Raw genomic sequence first — 23,024 nt, 5'->3', positions numbered from 1 at the left:
GAGGGGGGGCGGAGCTTCCTTACACATTCAGCTCCGTGCTGCTGCGCTCCGCTACTTCCGGGTTCATCTCTCTGCCGTGCGATCCTGAAGCCATTCAGCTCCGTGGTGCTGCCTCTCCTCCACAGCCTCCTCAGTCTGTTCCCCTTACAGCTGCCGCTTGTATCTCCGGGTCTGGTAGGACTGTTTAACCCCCTCCGTGCCACAGTACTGTTGCTTGGTTCTCACTTTTAAGTGCAACATCTTTCCACCATGTCAGACCCTTCTGCAGCCGCCAAGCCATGGTACCATGCCTGTACTGCTTGTAGGGAACCCTTTCCCCGGGGGCAGTCTGATCCGCACTGTACTGCATGCCGAGCTCCACCGCAGCCTCAGTCGCCCGCTGTGTCGCTCCCTGCTTCCTCTGACCCGCCTGACTGGGCTAGATCCCTGTCCCAGGCCGTGGAAAGCCTCACTCATGTCGTGGGCCGCCTAATAGACAGGCCACCTACCCCGCAGGACGCCACTCTGACTGTCGCGCCCTCCGGGTCCACTGCTTCTGCCGCTGCAGCGGGTTCACCCTCTCCTAGTGACCCCTCCCGAGCTAGGCACTCTCAGAAGCGTATTAGAGTAGAGCGAGCCTCCTCCTCGGATGCCTCCCTCTCCCCGCCACGCGTGCGCACCCAGACGAGCCTCTCCTCTCCAAAGGATTCGCTCTCTGAAGGTGAATTGGCGGCTTCAGATTTGGAAATGGACTCGGCCCTGCCGTCCAAGCTAGCCTCAGCGATGGGTCAACTCATCTCTGATATACGTGACACCTTTAAGGTGCAGGATGACCCCCCTAGCTCGGACGCAGCTAGCGTCTCCTTTATCAGACCCAGGCAGGCCTCAAAAGTCTTTCCAATCCACTCTGATTTCTCCTCCGTGGTGTCTAAGGCTTGGGCTCGCCCGGACGCCCGTTTTGTCAACCCAAAGAAGCTGGACATTTGCTATCCTTTTCCAGCCGATGTCGTGGCCACCTGGTCTTCCCCACCCAAGGTGGACCCCCCTGTGGCCCGGCTGTCAAAGAACACGGCCATCCCTGTTCCCGACGGGTCCTCTCTTCAGTCAGCGGAGGACCGTCGCATGGAGACCCTGTCCAAGGGCATTTTTGCTGCCTCCGGTTCTGCCCTCAGACCGGTTTTTGCCTCTGCTTGGGCAGGGAAAGCAATCTCTGCTTGGGGTACGCAGCTGGAACAGGAGTTGGACTCGGACATCCCCATCCAGGACCTACGTTCCTTGGCCCAGCTTATTATTCGGGCCGGGAATTTTGTCTGTGAGGCCTCCCTTGATGCGGGAGCCCTTATTGCACGCTCCTCCGCCCTGGCAGTTGCCGTCAGGAGGGAGCTCTGGCTGAAGGTCTGGAAAGCGGACGCTGCCTCCAAACGTTCCTTGGCGGGGCTACCGTTTGCGGGTTCCCGCCTTTTCGGGGTCCGCTTAGACGAACTTATTTCAGAGGCCACGGGTGGTAAAAGCACCCATCTTCCTCAACCCCAAGCCAGGGGCGCCCCCCGCGGACGCCCTGGTGCGTCTCGTTTTCGGTCCTCCCGCAGGGCCTCTGGGGCTCCCACCACAGCTGCCGCTTCGGCTCCTCCCCAGGACAAGCGTAGGAAGCCGTTTTTTCGGGCGCAGCCCTCCTGGCGCAAGCCGCAGGCTGCCCGCACACCCGCAGCAAAACAGTCCTCTGCCTGAAGGCGCGCCCCCACCCACCCGGGTGGGGGGCCGGCTCCTCCTTTTCAAGGACGTCTGGATGGCTCACGTCTCCGACGCCTGGGCCCTCGAAATTGTGTCCTCCGGATACAAAATCGAATTTGCATCCTTCCCTCCGGATCGGTTCTTTCGCTCCCGCCCCACGCGAGACCCGAAAGACGCGGCTGCGTTCTCCGCGGCCGTTCAAGCCTTACTGGACAGGGGGGTGATTACCCCCGTTCCTCTAGAGGAAAGATTCCAAGGGTTCTACTCGAACCTCTTTGTAGTTCCCAAGAAGGGAGGTTCGGTGCGGCCCATTTTGGACCTCAAAAAGCTCAACCGTTTTCTCCTCCTTCGACGGTTTCGGATGGAGTCCCTCCGCTCCGCGGTGGCTTCCCTGGAGCAGGGAGATTTCATGTCTTCCATCGATATACAGGATGCCTACCTCCATGTTCCGGTAGCCCAGTGTCACCATCGCTTCCTTCGATTCGCCGTGGGGGACCTCCACTTCCAATTTGTCGCCCTTCCCTTTGGACTGGCAACAGCCCCCCGGGTGTTCACCAAGGTCCTGGCCCCGGTTTTAGCCTTACTCCGTTCCAGGGGTGTTTTTCTGCTACCGTACTTGGACGATATCCTCATCAAGGCTCCGTCCCTTTCTCAAGCGGTTGCCAGCGTGGATCTCACTCTAGAGACTCTGGCGAGGTTCGGTTGGGTCATCAACTTCCCCAAGTCCTCTCTTCCCCCCTCCAGACAACTCGTCTTCCTGGGAATGCTTTTAGACACGGGAGCGGCGGAGGTACGTCTTCCCTCGGAAAAACGTCTGATCCTCCGTGGGGCGGTTCGGGGTCTCCTTCTCCACCGTCGACCGTCCTTCCGCTTCTGCATGCGGGTATTGGGGCAGATGGTTGCCTGCTTCGAGGCGATCCCATTTGCGCAGTTTCACTCCCGCCCTCTCCAACGGGCGATCCTCTCCTCCTGGGACAAATCGCCGCAGTCTCTGGATCATCCCTTCCATCTTTCGCCTCCGGTGCGGTCATCTCTCCGCTGGTGGTTACAGTCCCCTCTTCTGGGCAGGTCCTTTCTGCCACTCAACTGGTTGGTGGTTACAACCGATGCCAGTCTCTCGGGCTGGGGAGGCGTGTTTCCTCCCCGATCCGTCCAGGGCATTTGGTCTCCATCGGAGTCCAAACTCTCGATCAATGTCCTGGAACTGAGAGCGGCCCTTCTGTCTCTACGACACTGGACTCATCTGCTGAAGGGTCATCCAGTTCGTGTACAATCAGACAACGCCACGGCCGTGGCGTACATAAACCACCAGGGGGGCACTCGCAGCGCTGCAGCGATGCGAGAGGTCACCAGCATTCTCCGTTGGGCGGAAGCCCACGTCCCGGCCCTATCTGCAATTTTTATTCCAGGGGTGGACAATTGGGCGGCGGACTTCCTCAGTCGCACCACCGTCGACCCCGGCGAGTGGTCTCTTCACCCGGAGGTATTCGAGGCCATTTGCCTTCGTTGGGGCATTCCGGACGTGGACCTCATGGCCTCAAAATTCAATCACAAGGTCCCCGCCTATCTGTCCAGGGCCAGGGATCCGGGAGCTTGCGGAGCCGACGCCCTCGTTCTTCCTTGGCGAGGCTTCGCGCGCCCATACATATTCCCTCCCATCCCTCTCCTGCCCAAGGTCCTTCGGAAGATCGCGGCGGAAGGCGTCTCGGTGATTCTGGTCGCTCCGGACTGGCCCCGCCGGTCTTGGTATGCCGACCTCATGCTGCTCCTGGCAGACGCGCCCTGGCCACTGCCCGCCAGGGAAGATCTTCTCTCTCAGGGACCGATCTTCCACCCGCGTTTAGGGTCCCTACGTTTGACGGCGTGGTTGTTGAGACCACCGTCCTGACACGTAGGGGCTTTTCTGCGGACGTCGTCCGCACCATGATCCGCGCCCGTAAGCCGTCCTCTTCTAGGATCTATTATAGGACCTGGAGGACTTTTTTTGGGGTTCTGTGCCGAGCTGGGGATTCCTCCGCTCCGCTTTTCTCTCCCCACCGTTTTGTCCTTCCTGCAGAGCGGACTGGCCCAAGGTCTAGGCCTTAGTTCTTTGAAGGGTCAGGTATCTGCGCTGTCCATTTTGTTTCAGCGCCCACTGGCCCCCCTTGGTCCTGTCAAGACCTTCCTTCAGGGCGTGGCTCACGCGGTTCCCCCGTATCGCCCTCCGGTACCGCCCTGGGACCTGAACCTGGTTCTCTCAGCGCTCCAGGCTTCTCCTTTCGAGCCTCTGCGGACGGTTTCCTTGCGACTTCTGTCCTGCAAGGTTATTTTCCTTGTAGCCATCACCTCTCTTCGGAGGGTGTCCGAATTGGCTGCACTCTCCTGTCTGGAACCTTTCCTAGTGTTCCACCAGGACAAGGTGGTTCTTCGTCCGGTCCCTTCCTTCCTTCCTAAGGTGGTCTCCGCCTTTCATCTGAACGAGGACATCGTTCTCCCCTCTTTGTGTCCTTCCCCTTCCCATCCGCGGGAGAGGAAGCTTCATCGCCTGGACGTTGTCAGGGCGCTCAAGATTTACCTGGAAGTAACCAGCTCTTTCAGGCATACTGACTCGCTCTTTGTGGTCCCGGAAGGGTCGCGCAGAGGGATGGCGGCATCCAAAGTTGCTATCGCTCGTTTTGTCAAGATGGCTGTTACTGAGGCTTATCTCGCCAAGGGCAGGGTTCCTCCCCTTGGTGTTACCGCTCACTCCACTAGAGCGGTCGGGGCTTCCTGGGCTCAGAGAAATCGGGCTTCTTCGGAGCAGATTTGCAAGGCGGCCACTTGGTCCTCCTTGCACACCTTCACCAAGTTCTACAGGGTGCATACTCATGCGTCGGCTGACGCTGCTTTAGGCCGTCTGGTGTTGCAGGCGGCAGTTGATTGATGCCTCTGGTGTTGGTTGAGTTTGTTCTGGTCCCTCCCTTCTGGGACTGCTCTGGAACGTCCCATGGTTTCCTGTGTCCCCCAAGGAATATGGGCGAGAAAAGGAGACTTTTGTATTACTTACCAGTAAAGTCTCTTTCTCGCTCTTCCTTGGGGGACACAGCACCCGCCCTTCATTGGGTTACAGTTGTGGTTCCGGCTTGGTTGCCCCCGTTGGGGCTCGACAGTTCTTTTTCCGGTTGGTGGTTATCTTTCACTACTTGGACACGCAACTGGCAGTCTCTTCTCCAGGCTGAAGGGTATAGCTGATGGAGGAGGGGCTTACAGCTTTCGCTTAGTGTCACGCCTCCTAGGGAGCAGAGCTATACCCATGGTTTCCTGTGTCCCCCAAGGAAGAGCGAGAAAGAGACTTTACTGGTAAGTAATACAAAAGTCTCCTTTTTGCTTCACTACACATGATGATATGGCAAATATCAGTTTATTTTTTTTCAAATTTTTATTTTTTTTGTTTATTTTGTGTCCTAAAGAGGACCTATCATAAAATCAAACAAAAAAAATAAAACTTCGCTGCTTGTATAATCTAACCAGCCATGCTTCCCTGAACATGGCATACTGTACCCTTTGGTGGAGATTTATGCTCCCCCTTGCGCCAGAAAAGTGGCTTTAAAAAGTTGCATGCTGTGTTTTTGGGACTAAATGTGAAGGTGGACAGTGCCTCCTTTTACACCACCCTCACCGCTTTCCAGGGCGTGGCCAACACCGGAGACAAATTTATCTTAGTTTACTCCAGTTTTCTGGTACAAATAGATTTCTGTTTAGGCACATGGACTGAAGGAGTATGTGCCTAATTTATGACAAGGCCCGTGCCACGTCATAAATTAGGCGCATCCTCCAGCAGCACCGAGTATATCAATACTCGCACAGAAAATGCTGGTCTTCCTAAATTTCCCCCTACGTCCCTGCGCCCAATTGTTCTTCAGTTATGTCCTGCTAAAGGTCCAGCACCACACATGTCAGTCTGAAGTGACTAGCCACACAGGTGTTCCTAACCACTTCACCTCTTTGCAATTGGAGCAGCCGTGACGCTCTCCTTCCAGCTGCAGCATGATACCGCCATACTTACTAATTCTCATGAGACCCTTCTGCCGACACGGCGTCTCACTCTGACTGGAATCTCCACTTGTCGGCACGGACTCTGGGCTCTTCTTGACAGAGACATCTCACTTCAGTCAGAGTGAGAGGCTGTCCCTGTGGAAGGAAGTCTGCAGCATGGTCTCGCCAAAAATTAGTAGGTCTCACGAGATTGCGCTGCAGCTGCAGGGGGTGTGTGACGGACATTATCAGAGCGGGAGGAACCTCCCCTTGCCAAGAAGTGACGTGGTTAGTCGCTTTAGATTGATGTGTGGCGCTGGCACTTTAGGAGGACATAACTGATCAACAGGGAGGCAGGTGAACATGGCGTAAAGTTAGATTATATAGTTTTGTTTTGATTTTTTGCGTTGGTGACTGATCCTCTTTAAAGGGGCTGGGGGCTGTCCATCTATTTCAAAGTAATGGCCTGCATGTAATGAAGCCTTTCAGGAGAGTATTTTTTACATTACATTCACCATTTGCCATGTAGAACAGCAAAACCTATCTAGTGCATACACTGAAAATAGTCCCAAAAGAAACCCCACAATACTGTGTATAATGACCGAAAAGCACTTTGATTCACAATGTGATTTTAGTTGGTCTTAGCCACTTGATACGTTGTGAATTAATAAAGTAATTTTTGGTCATTCCATATTATGTTTCTTGCATGATTCTTTTCTGTTTGCACTCGATAGGTTTTGCTGTTACTTACTCATCCAGTCTGTCGACTGAGATCAATGTAATGTCTCCCTGCAGCGGTTAAAGTATAGACAGACACTACTTTCTTTAGCAGTTGATCGCCAGGGGTTAGAGAAGCCAGACCTGTTTTAATTAGCCGACTGATATGAGCCTATAGCAAACAGATTTATGTGACCGTGTAACACGCAGATGTGTTATCATTTACTTTATGGTTAGGATATATGTAAATGTTTGGATTTCCTTTTAGGGAAAGTATTTTTACGTTACTCCTGGAATATGCCCTAGCCTGTCAACTATGAAATCTATTGTGGAGTGTGCAGGCGGTAAAATACTAACAAAGCCCCCCTCTTTCCGAAAAATAATGGAGCATAAACAGAACAAGGTAAGTTTGAGTTGTACTTTTTATCTTTGATTTCTCAAATGTAATGTTAACTAGTTAGCAGATGGCAGCAACTGGTTTAAAGGGTCTAGCCAAAGCATTGCATCAAACTTGTCTGTACCCGGGAGCAGGGAAATTCCGCTGTAGAATTGTTGCCCCCTTGCTTAGATTCTGAGCAGCGTGACCATTTTCTTGAGTGAATTTAGAGTGAGTGCAGGCAGCAGGGCAGAGGTGGAGTGGAGTCTGATAAGTGGAGAAAGAGGTGTTTTTCTGTAAAAAGATATGTTCCAAAGTTTCTTATCTTCAAATGTACAATTGATGACCATTAGTCTTTTAAAGTATTTTCATTCTTGAAATTAGAGGATGTTGAAAATCAAACATTTAGTGAGAATTTCCACTTAGCTAGAAGTTATTGAACTTTTAATAAAACAATTTAGGCTTCTTTCACATCTGCACTTACCCTTTCCGCTATTGAGATCTGTCATAGGATCTCAACAGCAGAGGGAAAGGCTTCGGTTTTGTCCCCATTCATTGTCAATGGGGTCAAAACTGAACTGAAGTGAATGGAGTGCACCAGAATGCCTTCTGTTCAGTTTCATTGCATTCCCACGATGCACACAACAGCGCTTTTTTCAGTGCCTCCTGGGATGCGGAGCAAGACGGATCAGTCATGACTCACAATGTCAATGGTGCCGGATCAGTTGTCTTTTGTGTCAGGGAAAACGGACCTGACACCATTGACTTACATTGGGAGTCACCCATTGTCTTGCAATGGTTTTAGAGACTGATCCGTCATGGCTATTTTAGAGATAATACAACCGGATCCCTTCATAACGGATGCAGACGGTTGTATTCTCCATGACGGATCCAGCAAAAATGCAGATGTAAAAGTAGCCCTATAGTGTTAATATGATAATTCACATTTAATTACTAGTGTATCCTCGTGTGGTTCTGTTTCAGTATGATGGAGGTCTACAGATGCCCGTTTTGCCCGGTGTTTTTTTTTTTATTCCATACTATCCAACCCCTTATTGTGCCAGGTGTCCACATTATAACATACAGTGGATTTAGTGAAATCAGAAAAGTAACATTTTCTTTTTCATGTCTTATACATACATTTCTCTTTTATCTTTTGTAGAGTTTAGCGGAGATCATTTTGATATCATGTGAAAATGACCTTCACCTCTGCAGAGAATATTTTGCGGGCAGTATAGGTAAGCAGGATGGTTGGAGCATATGTCTGCAGTTTGGCCATTTTCAATGCTTGTAATCTGCTTTTCTTCCTAATAGATGTCCATAGTGCAGAATTTGTCCTCACTGGAGTCCTCACACAGACCTTGGATTATGAGTCATATCCTTTGCCTCGCTGAATGTTTGCTGATATTGAGTTTGGTAGTGGATAATGTACATTTTGTGGTGGCCATCATATATCACTGCAGCAGTGTCGTCATTGGCACTCTGCCTGTTAGCATGCATCCATACCGTGTCTTCCAGGCCCCCACTCTGTGTGACGCTTTTGCGTCTGTGTGTACCATTTTTCTAGTGAAAAGGTGATCATTACGTGTTTGCTGTAAAGTTCTCCAATATGTTAAAAAATGTATTTCGATGTGACCATAAAGGGCACCAGATTTGTACCTATGTATATGGCTGACCTGTTGATTGTGCAGTTGGCAGCTGAAGGCATCTGTGTTAGTCTCTTATTCACATGTGCCTGCATTGCAGAGAGAGCAGAGCCTGTAGGTGTAAGGCCCCCCCCCCCCCCCCCCCCCGTTGTTCCTAGAGGCTCTATTGCATATATTAAAACTTAATTTTTTTCAGCAATGCGGGCACATATGGACATAGGACCAACACAGATGCCTTCAGCTGCCAAGCGCAAACGCGACAGGTCAGCCATATTAGGGTGTTTCATTTTTCCAAAGATGTGATTTTCATATGACTTTGCTTACGTCCCGAGTCTCAGTGATGTAAAAGATATATATGCCATATAGGGGTTGCACACATTGATCACTTTTATTACTACTCTCACTTCGGTACCTAGGAGGTTGGTCTAAAAACGACTTCAGGTCCAGGATCCCAGAGGCTGTGCATCAAGCAAGGTGGATGGCAAAGGCAATATATGCACTTACAATTGTCCTCTTCACTAAACAGTTGAATATTCCTCAACAAGAATTAAAAGGAATGAAACGGGTTGCACATTTTGTCAGCCTCATATCTGTTTGCTTTTTGCACGAGGCAATTGTAAGTCGATGGGCTTCAAAGAATGATTTGGATATGCTACAGCTTCTGAGTGCTTACCCAGATGCAGATGTAAAAAAAAAAGTGCTCTCACAGTTGGTAAGAGACATTTTTGGTATCTGTCAGAAACGAACGTAGGATTGGCTTTTTTGGCTGTTAAGGAAAATATGACAAAAAAATTAGAAACCAAACCTGCAAAGAAAAAGGAAATGAAACGATTAGAGGGAAAAAAAATAGTTTTTGAAGGAAAAGACCCGAGCCATTTCATTACTAATAAAACAAAGACGTTCTTTGAATTGTTTGGGATCCACGACGTGACAGAATACTGCAGTGATTCTCTAAGAAGCCATGTGAACGCTCTTAAGGTGGGACAAACAACAAAAACAATATTTTTTGAGGGCAGTCGAGCATCACAGAAAAGTTGTCACCAAGCTAACAAAAGAAGGGATTAGGGATCGACCGATCATCGGTTTTACCAATATTATCGGCCGATATTGAGGATTTTGAACGTTATCGGTATCGGCATCTATTTTGCCGATATACCGATAACGTATGGGGAACACAGAACGCGCTGCCGTCAGCGCTCTCTGTGTTCCCTCCGCAGCACAGGGGAGAAGGAAGCAGTGTCTCCTCCCCCTGTGCTGCTGCCGCTGCTGCCAATGACAGGAGAGAAGACAAGAGGAGGGGAGGGGCTGTGGCCACCGCTCCACCAATGAAGATACCTCTCTCATTAATTCATATACAGGAGGCGGGAGCTGGCTGCAGAATCACATAGCCGGCTCCCGACCTCTATGAACTGTAGCTGCGGTCCGCGGTAGTTAACCCCTTAGGTGCCGCGGATCGCAGCTACCACTCATAGAGGTCGGGAGCCGGCTATGTGATTCTGCAGCCAGCTCCCGCCTCCTGTATATGAATGATTGAGAGACTTATCTTTATTGGTGGCGCAGTGCGCCCCCCCCCAAGCCCCCCAGTATTAATCATTGGTGGCGCAGTGCGCCCCCCACCCCCATCCCAATAGTTAAAACATTGGTGGCGCAGTGCGCCCCCCCGCCCAGTATTAATCATTGGTGGCAGTGGCCACAGGATCCCCTCTCCCCTGCTCCTCCGATCGGAGCCCCAGCTGTGTAATCCTGGGGCTCCGATCGGTTACCATGGCAGCCAGGACGCTATTGAAGCCCTGGCTGCCATGTTCAGCTCCATGCTGCTGTGTGCACAGATTTGTGTAGGAAAATGATTTTTTTCTCAAAAATAAAAATACCCAGAATATCGGTATAAATTATTGGCTATCGGCCTGAAAGTTCACAAATTATCGGTATCGGCCCTAAAAAATCAATATCGGTCGATCCCTAGAAGGGATTGCATCGTTCAAAGTTGTTTTGCCTATCAGACTACCTAATAATCTTCTAGTCTAGTTTTAATATTATAATCGTCTAGTTTTAATATTTTAAGTTTGTGATTTCTAATTTTCCTAATACAAATAATTAACATTGAAAAATCTTATTTTTTGCCTATCCAATCTTCTTGACATTTGGCATATATATCTTTTACATCAGTGAGACTTTTTTCCATTACAAAATGAAACCCCCTAAGCCATATACTGAACATAGGTAAAAATCGCTGACAGATGCCCTTAAGGGTCACAGAGTGTTAGAGCTGTATCACACTGGCCAATGGTCAAACAGATTATCGCTAATGAGTGTTCGTAGGAACGATCGTTAGTGATGATCTGGCTGTTTAATGCTGCTGTTTACCTGATTAACAAGCAAAAGCTCGTTCATCGGGCAGTCAAGATTTTTTAAGTGTAACTGTCATATTTTTTTTTATTTGTTAGTTTATTAGAGTTAGGCATGTATACCTGAGTTGGGGTCCATTCACGCGTCTGCAAAATGGGTCCGGATCCGTTGCGGAGCGGATCCGGACCCATTCATTTTCAATGGGGCGATTGCTCCTCTCTATACTGTGGAGGAGATCTCTGCATGTAATTGCAGCGTTCTCCTCCACTAACTAGCAGGTTATTGTTCGGAAGGAACAATCACCTGCAAAATCTTTTTAATGTACTACAGCCTTTACTGTCCAATTGGTGCTGATATTGTCAGCCTGTACAGGGACATGCCCCGTTGACATAAGCGCAGTGACGTTGCGACTAGTATTAACTGGCCTGGGCGGGGCTAAGCTCTGTTCACTTGAATGGAGCTTAGCCCCGCCCAGGCCAGTTGATACTAGTCGTGACGTCACTGGGCCTTCGGTAAACAGTGAGAAGGCCAAGGCGCCGCTGCCTTCTCAAACAGCTGATCGGCGGGGGTCCCGGGTGTCGGACCCCCGCCGTCCAGATGCTGATGACCTATCCAGAGGATAGATCATCAGTTTAAACAAACTGCAGAACCCCTTTAAGATAGCCGTTACATAATCATCAAATAATAAAAACCTGCATACGTAAAGTGACCACGCATAGACATAATGATGCAAAGTACAGAAAAATATCCAGATATAATAAGAGGGGAAATTTGAGAGAAGTTGGGAGTACAGTTTTAAAGGGAGACAGATACTGGGTCTCTTCCCCTAAGTACCCCTGTATCTAACTCCAAATTCCAACCCTCTCTGAGTAACCCTAGTTGTCCCTCTAATAGCGGCGATGACTGCTCAGCTTCGTCAGGGGAGACACAATACACGGGTACACTCGTATATCTTTTAAAAGGCTCCTGCCGACACGTTTCAATGGTGATTAGCCAAATCATCAGGGGACAGATGTATACAAAAACAATTAGTAGCCAAATACTCAATAACCCTGGTCACCTTTGGGCTTAGAAATCAATAAATAGGAGGTAATGAATTAGCGGTGATCAGACGCTGGGTACATAATACTTAGCTCTCCATGTCCTGATGTCATGGCCTGGCTGAGATCCTCTCCTGTGTGCGGCAAGGACAGAGTAAATGTCCGTGCTGGCAATATTTAAGCCTGCGCGGACTCATTTGCTAACCCCATGTGATCGGTCACGTGATCGAACTACTCACGCGACCGCCAAAGACAGACAGGGGAGGTGTGCCCATATCGCCTGCACACGCCTCCCACAGATTAAAGAGAATCGGTGCATAGCAGCGGTAAAGACGCATCACCATAGTGATGCACTTTGAGGGCGGAGCTAAGCAGGAATGGGGGGGGGGGGATTAAATGGGCCAAAATGCATCCCCTCCCAAAATCAATGCTCCTTGGATAGTTGATATGGTACTGAAAATACCAATTCGAAAATGTGCATTTTTAGCTGAGAGAGAGAGCGCAATCAGGGTATTTAAATGGCAGGTTAACAATCAATGAACCAGTAAGATATACACAGTGAAACTCAACGTGAACAAATCATTTATCAAAGGGTCCCAAAGACAAGGGTAAGAGGGCCCAAAGTTTAAAATTAACCCGGGATGAATTATACTATTAAATGTAGCAGCTAAACCCTTAGGTTGGACAGTTTTTAATTCAAATATCCACCATGTTTCCCTCTGCAATATCCTCTTATCCCAGTCCCCTCCTCTTTTAAGAGGAGTAACCAACTCTATTGCCATAAATTTAATTCCTGAATAGTCACCATCATGACTCGATTCAATATGCTTGACCAAGGGGGTGTCCCTACCATGTCTCATGTCACCCAGATGATCGCCAATCCGTCTCCGGAATTCACAAGTAGTTTTGCCCACATATTCAAGGCCACATGGGCAGGTCGCCTTGTAAATGATCCCTTTTGAGCAGCAATTAAGAAAGCGCCTGATGGGGTATACATTTTTCCTCTGACATTACCCGTGAATTCACAGCCCTGGGTGACAAAGGGACATGCAATGCAACCACTGCAGTGATAGCAACCACTGCAGTGATAGCAGCTACATTCCTGTTCTCTCTGTTGCTTCACTAAAATGACTGAACCAGACGATCGCACAGGCTTCGGCCTCTCCGGTAGGTAAACAGAGGGGTCTCTGCGATCACTTTTTCTCGCCCATATTCCTTGGGGGACACAGGAAACCATGGGTATAGCTCTGCTCCCTAGGAGGCGTGACACTAAGTGAAAGCTGTAAGCCCCTCCTCCATCAGCTATACCCTTCAGCCTGGAGAAGAGACTGCCAGTTTTTGCTTAGTGTCCAAGGAGGCAAGACACCCCCTGCTTATGCAGAGTTGTTTTCCTATAATTTTTATTTTTGCGTTTTTTGTTGTTTTAATTCGATTTTTTTCTACTTACAGGGACAACAGAGGCGCATTAGACCCCTCTGTTTCTCCCGGGGTTGAGTTGCGCCAGTGCCGGTAATTCCGCACTGCCGCCTCCCCCACAGAAGACAAGGTGGACCAAGGCAGCCTCGCTCCCCTGCGTCCCGCCAGCTCAAGGGTCGCCCGCACGCCAAGTCCCTCCCCCGGCTTCCTGCCACTGCGGTGCCAGTAGCTGAAGGGGCGACCCTGCTGGATGGATTGAGGGCGAAGACAGCGTATGGTGAGAGTGGCTGCTCCAGCCTCCCCTTCCTTCCTCCCACCGCTGCTACATCCCCCCCCCCCCCCCATGGGCATTTCGTACCGGCAACCTTACCGGGTATCATTTGGGGGGGACTTTATCTGGGCAAAATCCTTTATTTAGCGGCAGGGCACGGACTCTGCCTTCAGGGGACGGCTGTAGGCAGGAGGCCGTCTGCCACATCAGGCGCGGCAGGGGCCGTTTTTCTTGGCGCGAACGGCGCCATTTCATCTGGCCGGCACTCATCCACCTCGGGGGTTAAAATCATTTTGCCGCGCGCGCGCGGCTCTGCGTCTCTTACAGCGCGGCAAGGGGTGGGCGGAGCTTCACAGCGCTCCGCTACTTCCGGTTTCGTCGGGCTCCACATCGCATAGTGCTGCGTGGAATCCTCTCTGCGTCCGATCCTGAAGCTATTCATCCCCGTGCCTGCTGCCTCTCCTCCACAGCCTCCTTCAGTCTGCTCCCCTTGCTGCTGCCGCTTGCATCATCCGGGTCTGGTAGGACTGTTAACCCCCTCCGTGCCACCAGTACTGTTGTTGGGTGTAATCCCCGTTCCTTTTGCCCTGGGGTCTCCCACTTTAAGGCAACATTTTTTCCACCATGTCAGACCCTTCTGCAGCCGCCAAGCCTTGGTACCATGCCTGTACTGCTTGTAGGGAACCCTTTCCCCGGGGGCAGTCTGATCCGCACTGTCCTGCATGCCGAGTTCCACCGCAGCCTCAGTCGCCCGCTGTGTCGCTCCCTGCTTCCTCTGACCCGCCTGACTGGGCTAGATCCCTGTCCCAGGCCGTGGAAAGCCTCACTCATGTCGTGGGCCGCCTAATAGACAGGCCGCCTACCCCGCAGGACACCACTCTTACTGTCGCGCCCTCCGGGTCCACCGCTTCTGCCGCTGCAGCGGGTTCACCCCTTCTTAGTGACCCCTCCCGAGCTAGGCACTCTCAGAAGCGTCTTAGAGTAGGGCGAGCCTCCTCCTCGGATGCCTCCCTCTCCCCGCCACGCGTGCGCACTCAGACGAGCCTCTCCTCTCCAAAGGATTCGCTCTCTGAAGGTGAATTGGCGGTTTCAGATTTGGAAATGGACTCGGCCCTGCCGTCCAAGCTAGCCTCAGCGATGGGTCAACTCATCTCGGATATTCGTGACACCTTTAAGGTGCAAGATGACCCCCCTAGCTCTGACGCAGCTAGCGTCTCCTTTATCAGACCCAGGCAGGCCTCAAAAGTCTTTCCAATCCACTCTGATTTCTCCTCCGTGGTGTCTAAGGCTTGGGCTCGCCCGGACGCCCGTTTTGTCAATCCCAAGAAGCTGGACATTTGCTATCCTTTTCCAGCCGATGTCGTGGCCACCTGGTAGTCCCCACCCAAGGTGGACCCCCCTGTGGCCCGTCTGTCAAAGAACACGGCCATCCCTGTTCCCGACGGGTCCTCTCTTCAGTCAGCGGAGGACCGTCGCATGGAGACCCTTTCCAAGGGCATTTTTGCTGCCTCCGGTTCTGCTCTCAGACCGGTTTTTGCCTCTGCTTGGGCAGGTAAAGCAATCTCTGCTTGGGGTGCGCAGCTGGAACAGGAGTTGGACTCGGACGTCCCCATCCAGGACCTACGTTCCTTGGCCCAGCTTATTATTCGGGCCGGGAATTTTGTTTGTGAGGCCTCCCTTGATGCGGGAGCCCTTATTGCACGCTCCTCCGCCCTGGCGGTTTCCGTCAGGAGGGAGCTCTGGCTGAAGGTTTGGAAAGCGGACGCTGCCTCCAAACGTTCCTTGGCGGGGCTACCGTTTGCGGGTTCCCGCGTTTTCGGTCCTCCCGCAGGACCTCTGGGGCTCCCCCCGCAGCTGCCGCTTCGGCCCCTCCCCAGGATAAGCGTAGGAAGCCGTTTTTTCGGGCGCAGCCCTCCTGGCGCAGGCCGCAGGCTGCCCGCACACCCGCAGCAAAGCAGTCCTCTGCCTGAAGGCGCGCCCCCACCCACCCGGGTGGGGGGCCGGCTCCTCCTTTTCAGGGACATCTGGATGGCTCACGTCTCCGACGCCTGGGCTCTCGAAATTGTGTCCTCAGGATACAAAATCGAATTTGCGTCCTTCCCTCCAGATCGGTTCTTTCGCTCCCGCCCCCCGCGGGACCCGAAAAGCGCGGCTGCGTTCTCCGCGGCTGTTCAAGCCTTACTGGACAGGGGGGTGATTACCCCCGTTCCTCTAGAGGAAAGGTTCCAAGGGTTCTATTCGAACCTCTTTGTAGTTCCCAAGAAGGGAGGTTCGGTGCGGCCCATTTTGGACCTCAAAAAGCTCAACCGTTTTCTCCTCCTTCGACGGTTTCGGATGGAGTCCCTCCGTTCCGCGGTGGCTTCCCTGGAGCAGGGAGATTTCATGTCTTCCATCGATATACAGGATGCCTACCTCCATGTTCCGGTAGCCCGGTGTCACCATCGCTTCCTCCGATTTGCCGTGGGGGACCTCCACTTCCAGTTTGTCGCCCTTCCCTTTGGGCTGGCAACAGCCCCCCGGGTGTTCACCAAGGTCCTGGCCCCGGTTTTGGCCTTACTCCGTTCCAGGGGTGTTTTTCTGCTACCGTACTTGGACGATATCCTCATCAAGGCTCCGTCCCTTTCCCAAGCGGTTGCCAGCGTGGATCTCACTCTAGAGACTCTGGCGAGATTCGGTTGGGTCATCAACTTCCCCAAGTCCTCCCTTCCTCCCGCCAGACAACTGGTCTTCCTGGGAATGCTTTTAGACACGGAAGCGGCGGAGGTACGTCTTCCCTCGGAAAAACGACTGACCCTCCGTCGGGCGATTCGGGGTCTCCTTCTCCACCGTCGACCGTCCTTCCGCTTCTGCATGCGGGTCTTGGGGCAGATGGTTGCCTGCTTCGAGGCGATCCCATTTGCGCAGTTTCACTCCCGCCCTCTCCAACGGGCGATCCTCTCCTCCTGGGACAAATCGCCGGAGTCTCTGGATCATCCCTTCCATCTATCGCCTCCGGTGCGGTCATCTCTCCGCTGGTGGTTGCAGTCCCCTCTTCTGGGCAGGTCCTTTCTGCCGCTCAACTGGTTGGTGGTTACAACCGATGCCAGTCTCTTGGGCTGGGGAGGCGTGTTTCCTCCCCGATCCGTCCAGGGCATTTGGTCTCCATCGGAGTCCAAACTCTCGATCAATGTCCTGGAGCTGAGAGCGGCCCTTCTGTCTCTGCGACACTGGACTCATCTGCTGAAGGGTCATCCAGTTTGTGTGCAATCGGACAACGCCACGGCCGTGGCGTACATAAACCACCAGGGGGGCACTCGCAGCGTTGCAGCAATGCGGGAGGTCACCAGCATTCTCCGTTGGGCGGAAGCCCACGTCCCGGCCCTATCTGCAATTTTTATTCCAGGGGTGGACAATTGGGCGGCGGACTTCCTCAGTCGCACCACCGTCGACCCCGGCGAGTGGTCTCTTCACCCGGAGGTGTTCGAGGCCATTTGCCTTCGTTGGGGCATACCGGACGTGGACCTCATGGCCTCCAAATTCAATCACAAGGTCCCCGCCTATCTGTCCAGGGCCAGGGATCCGGGAGCCTGCGGAGCCGACGCCCTTGTTCTTCCTTGGCGAGGCTTCGCGCGTCCATACATATTCCCTCCCATCCCACTCCTGCCCAAGGTCCTTCGGAAGATCGCGGCGGAAGGCGTCTCGGTGATTCTGGTCGCTCCGGACTGGCCCCGCCGGTCTTGGTATGCCGACCTCATGCTGCTCCTGGCAGACGCGCCCTGGCCGCTGCCCGCCAGGGAAGATCTTCTCTCTTAGGGACCAATCTTCCACCCGCGTTTAAGGTCCCTACGTTTGACGGCGTGGTTGTTGAGACCACCGTCCTGACACGTAGGGGTTTTTCTGCGGACGTCGTCCGCACCATGATCCGCGCCCGTAAGCCGTCCTCTTCTAGGATCTATTATAGGACCTGGAGGACCTATTTGGGGTTCTGTGCCGATCTGGGGATTCCTCCGCTCCGCTTTTCTCTTCCCACCGTTTTGTCCTTCCTGCAGAGCGGACTTGCACAAGGTCTGGGCCTTAGTTCTTTGAAGGGTCAGGTGTCTGCGCTGTCCATTTTGTTTCAGCGCCCACTGGCCCCCCTTGGTCCTGTCAAGACCTTCCTTCAGGGCGTGGCTCACGCGGTTCCCCCGTACCGCCCTCCGGTACCGCCCTGGGACCTGAACCTGGTTCTCTCAGCGCTCCAGGCTTCTCCTTTCGAGCCTCTGCGGACGGTTTCCTTGCGACTTCTGTCCTGCAAGGTTATTTTCCTTGTAGCCGTCACCTCTCTTCGGAGGGTGTCCGAATTGGCTGCACTCTCCTATCTGGAACCTTTCCTAGTGTTCCACCAGGACAAGGTAGTTCTTCGTCCGGTCCCTTCCTTCCTTCCTAAGGTGGTCTCCGCCTTTCATCTGAACGAGGACATCGTTCTCCCCTCTTTGTGTCCTTCCCCTTCCCACCCGCGGGAGAGGAAGCTTCATCGCCTGGACGTTGTCAGGGCGCTCAAGGTTTACCTGGAGGTAACCAGCTCTTTCAGGCGTACTGACTCGCTCTTTGTGGTTCCGGAGGGGTCGCGCAGAGGGATGGCGGCATCCAAAGTTGCTATCGCCCGTTTTGTCAAGATGGCTGTTACTGAGGCTTATCTCGCCAAGGGCAAGGTTCCGCCCCTCGGTGTTACCGCTCACTCCACTTGAGCGGTCGGGGCTTCCTGGGCTCAGAGGAATCGGGCTTCTACGGAGCAGATTTGCAAGGCGGCCACTTGGTCCTCCTTGCACACCTTCACCAAGTTCTACAGGGTGCATACTCATGCGTCGGCTGACGCTGCTTTAGGCCGTCTGGTGTTGCAGGCGGCAGTTGATTGATGCCTCTGGTGTTGGTCTAGTTTGTTCTGGTCCCTCCCTTCTGGGACTGCTCTGGAACGTCCCATGGTTTCCTGTGTCCCCCAAGGAATATGGGCGAGAAAAGGAGACTTTTGTATTACTTACCAGTAAAGTCTCTTTCTCGCTCTTCCTTGGGGGACACAGCACCCGCCCTTCATTTGGGTTACAGTTGTGGTTCTGGCTTGGTTGCCCCCGTTGGGGCTCGACAGTTCTTTTTTCCGGTTGGTGGTCATCTTTCACTACTTGGACACGCAACTGGCAGTCTCTTCTCCAGGCTGAAGGGTATAGCTGATGGAGGAGGGGCTTACAGCTTTCACTTAGTGTCACGCCTCCTAGGGAGCAGAGCTATACCCATGGTTTCCTGTGTCCCCCAAGGAAGAGCGAGAAAGAGACTTTACTGGTAAGTAATACAAAAGTCTCCTTTTTAATGTCAGGATCAAGTTGTAAGATTCCCCAAGATCTCGATCACCTTCCTCACCTCCTTCACAGCATCATCAAATGTGGCTATCAACCGTATGGGATTGGTTGCATTCTGCTCTTTTTTGGGTTGAAGGAGCTCGAACGGGCTCTCTGATATGCCCTCTTTAGGGTGGATTCAGGATATCTCTTTTCCCCTGCCTGTTGTCGATAATACCCTGCCTGTTCATAATTGCTCAGGGTAGAGCAATTCCTCCTCATTCTCAGATACTGCCTAGTTGGAATACCCCTTTTTAAGGGCAAAGGATGGTGGCTATCCCAACTCAATAAAGAGTTTGTAGCCATTGGTTTCCTGACAGTTTTTGTTTTAAGCTCACCCTGACCACCCCTTACAATCTCAATATCCAGAAATGGAAGTACATCCCTCTTAATCTCAGATTTAAATTTCAATCCAATGTTATTGTTATTCAAAGTACTCACAAAATCCACAAATTCCTCCTCCTCCTCCTCGCCCTTCCATATCAGAAAGATGTCATCAATAAATCTGGCCCATGTGACCACATTGGCAATCTTTGTAACTTGTAACAATGGTCCTTTCCCACCAGCCCAGGAACAAGTTGGCATACTATGGGCACAAGGACTCCCCATCGCGGTGCCCCTGAGCTGGTGGTACTTATGTTCTATTCGAATTTAAAGGGAATGTGTCATAATAGATTTCCCCTGCAGCAGCCACTGTAAAGGAAGAGGAAATGTCTGGGTGCGGACTCCCTGCTGCCGCTAATTGACCTAGCGGCTCTTGTCTGAAAGCAGTTGTTTATTTACTTGTGTGCATTTCTTGTAATACTGGCCAGCTACAAAACCTTTCTTTCTGTATTTGTTTCCTTAACTAACACACATATAAATTCACATGAAACCCCCGGAGGCGTCCAAGTTGAAGATCATAGCTTTGTCAGCCATAATGAAGCATAGGTGCATCTAGTACTATGTTTCTTGAGCACGATTCCTTGGTGAATACACAGCCGTGAACAGGGAAGTTAAATTATGTGCATCTTTTCTTGGGATGTGTATTTTGTTAAAAAGTTAACATAAATGATTATGTTTGTATCATAGTGTGGTTTTAAGAGCCCTCAAGATGTTTAATACATTCTTTAATACATTTTGTTTTGTGTTTTTGTTTTTGCTTTTTTTATGTAAATGTAAAATAATGAAGGTACTTTAAGTATTTTTTGCGGAACAAAGGGCTAAATGTTTGTTAAATATTAGAACGCAAGAAAATAAACCTTTTTGTATTATTTTATATTTCTAAATTCAGAGTCCATTTTATATTGATATTTTCCAAAGTTCAAAATAAATATACTTTGGTTGTATGTTTTTTAATGGTCTGGGTTTTGTTTTTTTTCAGCGAAATTGTGCTTTTGTATTTACTTTCATTGGAATGTTTTAAACCTAAAGGTGCACACGTGAGTGGTAGAATATTTATATGTAGATTTCTGCCATGTACAAGATTGACACTGCTGTCTACAAGATATAGGATAACTGTACGATTGTGGAGATTCCTGGATTCCTGCCTTTCACTAGAGCGGGATCCCGGGTCCTTTGTGCCTCCTGACAGTATACACAAAAGATGCCCTATGGCTATTATGCCCTCTGGTTCACACTACTACATAAAAACTCTTTTTATTAGTCTTTTAAAAAATTGCGGTACTGCAGAAACTAGAAAAAAATACATAAAAAACTAATTAAAACTGCTGGTGTGCAGTGACTAAATAGTAGGAAGTGATGATGTTATCAGTGTGGATTTGATGCACTTTTATTTGTGAATGAAGTGCCCAGTTGCTCCTGGGGGGCCCAAGGTAGCTGCCTCTTGAGCCCCGCTGGCCACTGCCCCATAAGACGCACTCCCTCCCCAAGTAGGGAAGCGCTCATTAGTACCGGAGGACCAGGAAGCGGTGAAAGCAATGTACTCACCGCTTTCTGGTCCTCGACTGTGAAGGTTGCGCACAGCGTGAGGGCGCTCTGTGACCTGACTCTGTGTGCGCGCCGGTTCACAGAGCACAACAGACAGCAGGAGGAAGAAGATCGCAGGCAGTGAGGAGCGGCGCCGTCCAGGAGCAGGAGAGGTAAGTGCTTTATTTTATTTTTTGTGATCTATGGCTGGGGGCTGATTATATATGGCTGGGGGATTGCATTATGGCTGGAGGACTGATATAAGGCATAAGGGTCTCATCTGAGGTCCGATTGGGCGTCTTCTTTATATTGGGCTCTGATCTGAGGTCTTATTAACATTGGGGATGTGAGCTGAAAAATATTTTTCTTATTTTCCTCCTCTTAAACCTAGGTGTGTCTTATGGAGCCAAAAATATGGTGCTTGCTCCTCCTCCCGACCTCCCCTGCCTTTGTGTACGCCCCGTGACGTCACGCGGGGGCACTGCAACGCTAGGGTGAGCTGAGCCCCGGCCTCCTTCCTGAACTGCAGAGCGCTGCCCACTTCCAGCCCTGAGCCCAGCTGCCCAGAGCACTTGTTTTATGTGAGTAAGGGTGGTTGGAGAAAAGGGGGTGGGGGGGATGGAGATGTGGGAGGGAGCTACAGGTGGTAAATAGGTCAAGCTAAGGACTTATTTGTGAACCAGTTCTTTATGTTTACATTATTAAAGTTTACTACTCTACGAGGTGTGTGGATTTTTTTTTATTTTTGTGTGTGTGTTGTGGTGGAGGGCGTAATTGCATGCTAGGGTGTGGGAAGACGGAATCCAGGGGGCCCAAGTAAATTCTTGCCCAGGGTCCAATCAATATTAAATACGGCTCTGACCTCAATTATTGTTCCCGGGCAGCAGATCGTAGTGCCTAAACAGCACTCTGCTGCCCAGAAACGATTGTGTATGAGGACGAGCAATAGTAGCGATTGCTCGTCCTCATACTGTGGAGGTGATTGTTGCATTTAAATGTGCTTCACCTCCACTTGAGGAGGAGCTTCTCCTCAGCTTGTCTAAAGCTTGTATTACACTGGCACCTCACACAGGCGTTCCTTCCCAGCAATTGCCTGCTCGCTAGTGGAGCAGACCACTGTTATTACATGTGGTGATCTCCTCCACTGTATGGAGAGGAGTGATCGTTCTGCCATCGCTTGTCCCAATACTGAATAATTGTTTGCCAGCAGCAGATCGTGATTGGACAGTATGATCTGCCGCTGGCAAACGATGATTTTTAAACCTGTTGAAAGATTCCAATTGCCCGATGAACGAGCGTTTGCTCGTTGATCGGGTAATCGGCGGCAGTATTACACCGCCAGATCATCGCTTACGAGCATTCATACGAATGCTTGCTAGCGAGGACCTGCAAGATTATCTACCAGTGTAACATACGCTTTAATGCGGCTTTAGGCTGAATAGCAGATACTAATATAGTCTCTCAGTATTCTGATTTCATTGCAAAAATCTATAGTGAGTGATGTACAAGAGGATAGGTGATGTGAATGTGCCACTCGTTTTCAGCTGTTAGTGGTCCTCTGTGACTATCCATGGTCTACTGCTTTATCTGTTAAGAATAGCACTGGCAATTGACTGGAAAAATCTGAAATGTTCTGGAACTTAGAATTCCAACCTTGGCACAAGCATGACAGTGCCATGTCAAAGAGATCTTTGTTACTGCCCATACTACCACCAACTTTTGTATATAGAGATTGCGTGGCTGTGTACTTGATTTTATACACCTACTTGCAATGGATGTTTAAACAACTGATCTCAACAATTAGGAGGCTTTGCAAAAACTGCATCATGGTTGCAACATGTGAATAAGCCCTAAGTGATCAGGACCCTCCACCATCTTCTGGTACATTCACAGATATGACTATTATAAACTAAGCTAGTTTGAACGGAAACTGTTTGAGGATAGAATAAAATACCTACTTTTGTAAAACAGCCTCCAGTTCGAATCTCATCCTGATTTGCATAAAAAATACTGGTGTTTTCTAGTTGTTTTATGCATGATAGAATATATATTTCCAGGTAAATTTCCTTCCATATAAAACTGCCAGAAGTGCTTTTCTGTTAAGAATATTGTCTGACGCATAAAACAACTCAGCAGCCATGCTCTAGACAAGGGGTAGGCAACCTCTGGCACTTCAGCTGTTGTGAAACTGCAACTCCCAGCATTCATTCTTTCTCTGGACTTTTCAGAACTCTCAGAAATGAATAGAGCATG

General features: G+C 50.7%; 1 protein-coding gene across 1 annotated transcript in view; it reads left to right on the top strand.

Annotated features, from left to right (window-relative positions):
* Positions 1 to 20,137, top strand: part of PAXIP1 (PAX interacting protein 1) — a 70,623-nt gene extending 50,486 nt beyond the window's left edge. The window contains exons 18-21 of the mRNA XM_040434147.1: positions 6,689 to 6,823; positions 7,959 to 8,034; positions 8,111 to 8,171; positions 19,720 to 20,137. Of these exons, the coding sequence (XP_040290081.1) occupies positions 6,689 to 6,823; positions 7,959 to 8,034; positions 8,111 to 8,171; positions 19,720 to 19,735 (288 nt within the window). The 3' untranslated portion in view covers positions 19,736 to 20,137. The remainder of the gene's footprint in view (positions 1 to 6,688; positions 6,824 to 7,958; positions 8,035 to 8,110; positions 8,172 to 19,719) is intronic.
* Positions 20,138 to 23,024: the final 2,887 nt, after the last annotated feature.

This window comes from Bufo bufo, chromosome 5, assembly GCF_905171765.1.
Source record: "Bufo bufo chromosome 5, aBufBuf1.1, whole genome shotgun sequence".
NCBI classification, from domain to species: domain Eukaryota; kingdom Metazoa; phylum Chordata; class Amphibia; order Anura; family Bufonidae; genus Bufo; species Bufo bufo.
The sequence above is the reverse complement of the archived record's forward strand: the minus strand, read 5'-3'. Positions and strand labels throughout refer to the sequence as shown.